The sequence below is a fragment of the Pundamilia nyererei genome, unplaced genomic scaffold (assembly GCF_000239375.1).
Source record: "Pundamilia nyererei isolate P.nyererei 1_Seehausen unplaced genomic scaffold, PunNye1.0 scaffold00713, whole genome shotgun sequence".
NCBI classification, from domain to species: Eukaryota; Metazoa; Chordata; class Actinopteri; order Cichliformes; family Cichlidae; genus Pundamilia; species Pundamilia nyererei.
Window position 1 is genome coordinate 81,738 of NW_005188114.1, and position 2,976 is coordinate 84,713.

The following is a 2,976-nucleotide window of genomic DNA, read 5'->3' on the forward strand; positions in this document are numbered from 1 at the left end:
AAGGCAGCTGTGGCTACAATGTAGCTGCCATCACCAGTGTGTGAATGGGTGGATGACTGAATGTAGTGTAAAGCACTTTGGGGTCCATAGGGACTAAGTAAAGTGCTATACTAATACAGGCCATTTACAATTTAATTGACCTTGGTTATGGCAGGTTAAGACTCTACAGAACGTTGTAGAACCACATATCAAAGGATTTAAGTGAATCTTTGTATATATTTGAATATGTGTGAATAATTCTGACCATCTGTCAATTCGAGAAAAAATAATTAAAGTCAAATCAATTCTTTTGTTAAGTAATTATAGTTTTAAGCAGTACAGTCATTCCACCCAGTTAAAACATCAGTCTACATAAATAATTAAAGGCTCAAAATTATTTTGGCATTTATGCCCAGGGTGGGCATTAATATCTACAAAAACGTGTGCGGTGAAGTTCCTCCTCTGCTAATACTTCTGTTATTGCTGTTATTGTTAATAATCTAGTTCCTTTATACTGCTGTCTTCTGTCAGGGCTGGCTCATTATATCTGTACCGTTCACTATTATTTCTATTGTGCTGTAAGCCTTTGGATCTCCGCCTTCCTTCTCTTCTACTTCTTAAGTAGCTTCCTTCTAATGATATCTATAGCACTAAAAGTACTTTCCGACCAGTGTGGATGTTGGTCTGCTTATCTATAGTTCCCACATGTGTTGCACGTTTGGTCTATTTTTAACAGACAAGGATGGATTACTGCTGTTCAAGCTGAAGGAAGTCTCATCACTAAGCACGCCAGAAGCAAAACCTCAATTTATATTTATATTTTTAACATGTACCATGATCTTATTCGAAGACACCGTCATGCACAAAGACATAATGTCATTTAATTTTACACATTCAGTCAAAGTTTCACATGTAAATTTGTTCATTAAGAAAGCTGGTGTACTGCACTGATGTTGTGAATAATCTTAAAAGGAATTAGTTAAAAATTTACACCAGAAGGAGACATTAGCTTTGCAGCAAGATGCCTTTGTGAGGCGCCAAGCTGTTTTCAGTATTTTATTTGTTTCATCATTCTTTATAATATGGTGAATTAAAGGCATCTATCAAGACCCATTGAGACTTAAATCTGAGCCAAACATTAAGGCTGTTGTTACGTTGTTAAACACACAAACACAAACACACACACAGACACACACACACAACCATTAGGTTTTTATTCTTGGTTAAAATTTGTCATTAACTTGACTTAGCTGAGGTTTGTTTTTGCTCCCCAGATGTCTTGACTGACCCTTACTTCCTTGTGTGTATTTAAAGTCTCTCTTCAGTCTTTATCATTCCACTTATGGGCTCTATATTTCTTGGTCTGTTTATTAACCCCTTTTAATGGTGCATTTTGAGTTGCTTTGCCTGCTTTTGAGCCTTTGCATTTAGGTCCTTTTGTCCAGCACACCATGGTAGTTATGATAGCATAACGTATCATATAACTCATAGCTCTTGCCAAACAATGTCAAACAGGTTAGATTTGGTTTGGCTTAAAATTCCTAGAGAACCACAGGATTTTGCATATATTTATTGAGATAATATATATCTAATAATAATTATTATATTTTCAGTCACTTGCTGGTAACTGAAAACATGAAAAACTATATTTATTAATGGTCTGAGAAAGAGAACAGGCTGTGTATTATGAAAATACCATGTTCTTTTTTCAAGATTGTATTAAACTTGGGAATAATTACTTTTTCAGGGTTAAAATATGAATATAATATATAATACATGTAAATAACAGTTGCATTTAGATTTTTTTCATTGTGTCTGAAACGTTTACAATTCAAACACCTTTGTGACTACTGCATAAAGTGTCTTGTTCTGTTTTGTCACTTAAACATGTCCGATGTGTAGATAGTGCTTGATGTTCCTAAGCCACTGCATATAACTACGACTCATAATAATAACATATAAAAGCAAATTACAAATATCAAATGTGATTTTCATTCATATATTCAGATTTTCATTTAATACATAAACGTTTTAGATAATAATTAATGATGACAGCAACCTAGTGGTTGTCATGAACAATAATATCTACATCAGAGTATTTATTAGTAAAGATTTGATTTGTAATGTTCTCTGTTCTTGTTAGGTTGGTGGGTCGGTGAAAGGGAATCAGTTTTACTTTGCTCTCATCTATGAGGAAGGAGATGAAATTGAAGGTGGCTGCCTTTACAGGAAATCTGGAGGGAAATTTCAAACACTTCCTGGTTACCCACAATGTTCTATGACCAATGGAGTTGTCAACTTCTTCCTGGCACGCACAGATGCCGTGCAGAGGGTGGGCTTTGATCCTAAGCTCCAGCGGACAGCACATTCAGGTAAGTCCAGACCTCATCAAAGTTTGAGTTCTAAGTGGCAATTAAAGTTTTTTACCTTATGGGGAAAATGTCTCTTTCTTTCTCCAGAGTTCTTTATGGATGGTCTGGGCACTTTGCTAGTTGCCACATGTGGTGATGTGTCCATTGACCATCAACTCACAACATCAGAAAACAAGAGTCCTTTGTACAACAAATTTAGATACCCTGGACAAGGTGATGTTGAGTTCAAACTGAAGCTTCACTTTTACAAAAATCATCTAAAATGCATTAAATATGGATAGAGTACCAAAAAAATGAGAGTCACTGGTTTTAGAACATTTTATGTTTCTTTTGTTTTGGATGTTATTGCCACAGTGAAAGAAAATAAAAACAATGATACTCTGGTCTTCCTTTCACCATGTATGACAATTTGTTATTTCTATCATTTCGTTCAAGTGTTTAATTTGGATAACTACTGTATGTGAAAATTTAAATGTCACTGCCACTAACAATTGTTTCTAAATTTTTAACACTGGTATTTTATTTATTGCTTCTATTTAAAATTTTGTTTTATTGTCTGTGAAATGTTGTTTCTTTAATCCAACTATGTAAGGAACTGAAATCAGGGAGTACTGTATCGCTGAAA

At 34.5% G+C, this 2,976-nt stretch overlaps 1 protein-coding gene across 1 annotated transcript in view; it reads left to right on the forward strand.

Moving 5' to 3' along the window:
• The window catches only part of LOC102207302 (beta-1,4 N-acetylgalactosaminyltransferase 2-like), a gene marked incomplete at its 5' end in the record, with an annotated part of 31,728 nt that extends 29,096 nt beyond the window's left edge, over positions 1-2,632 (forward strand). The window contains 2 exons of the mRNA XM_005754873.1: positions 2,123-2,351; positions 2,439-2,632. Coding sequence (XP_005754930.1) covers positions 2,123-2,351; positions 2,439-2,632 — 423 coding nt within the window. The remainder of the gene's footprint in view (positions 1-2,122; positions 2,352-2,438) is intronic.
• Positions 2,633-2,976: the final 344 nt, after the last annotated feature.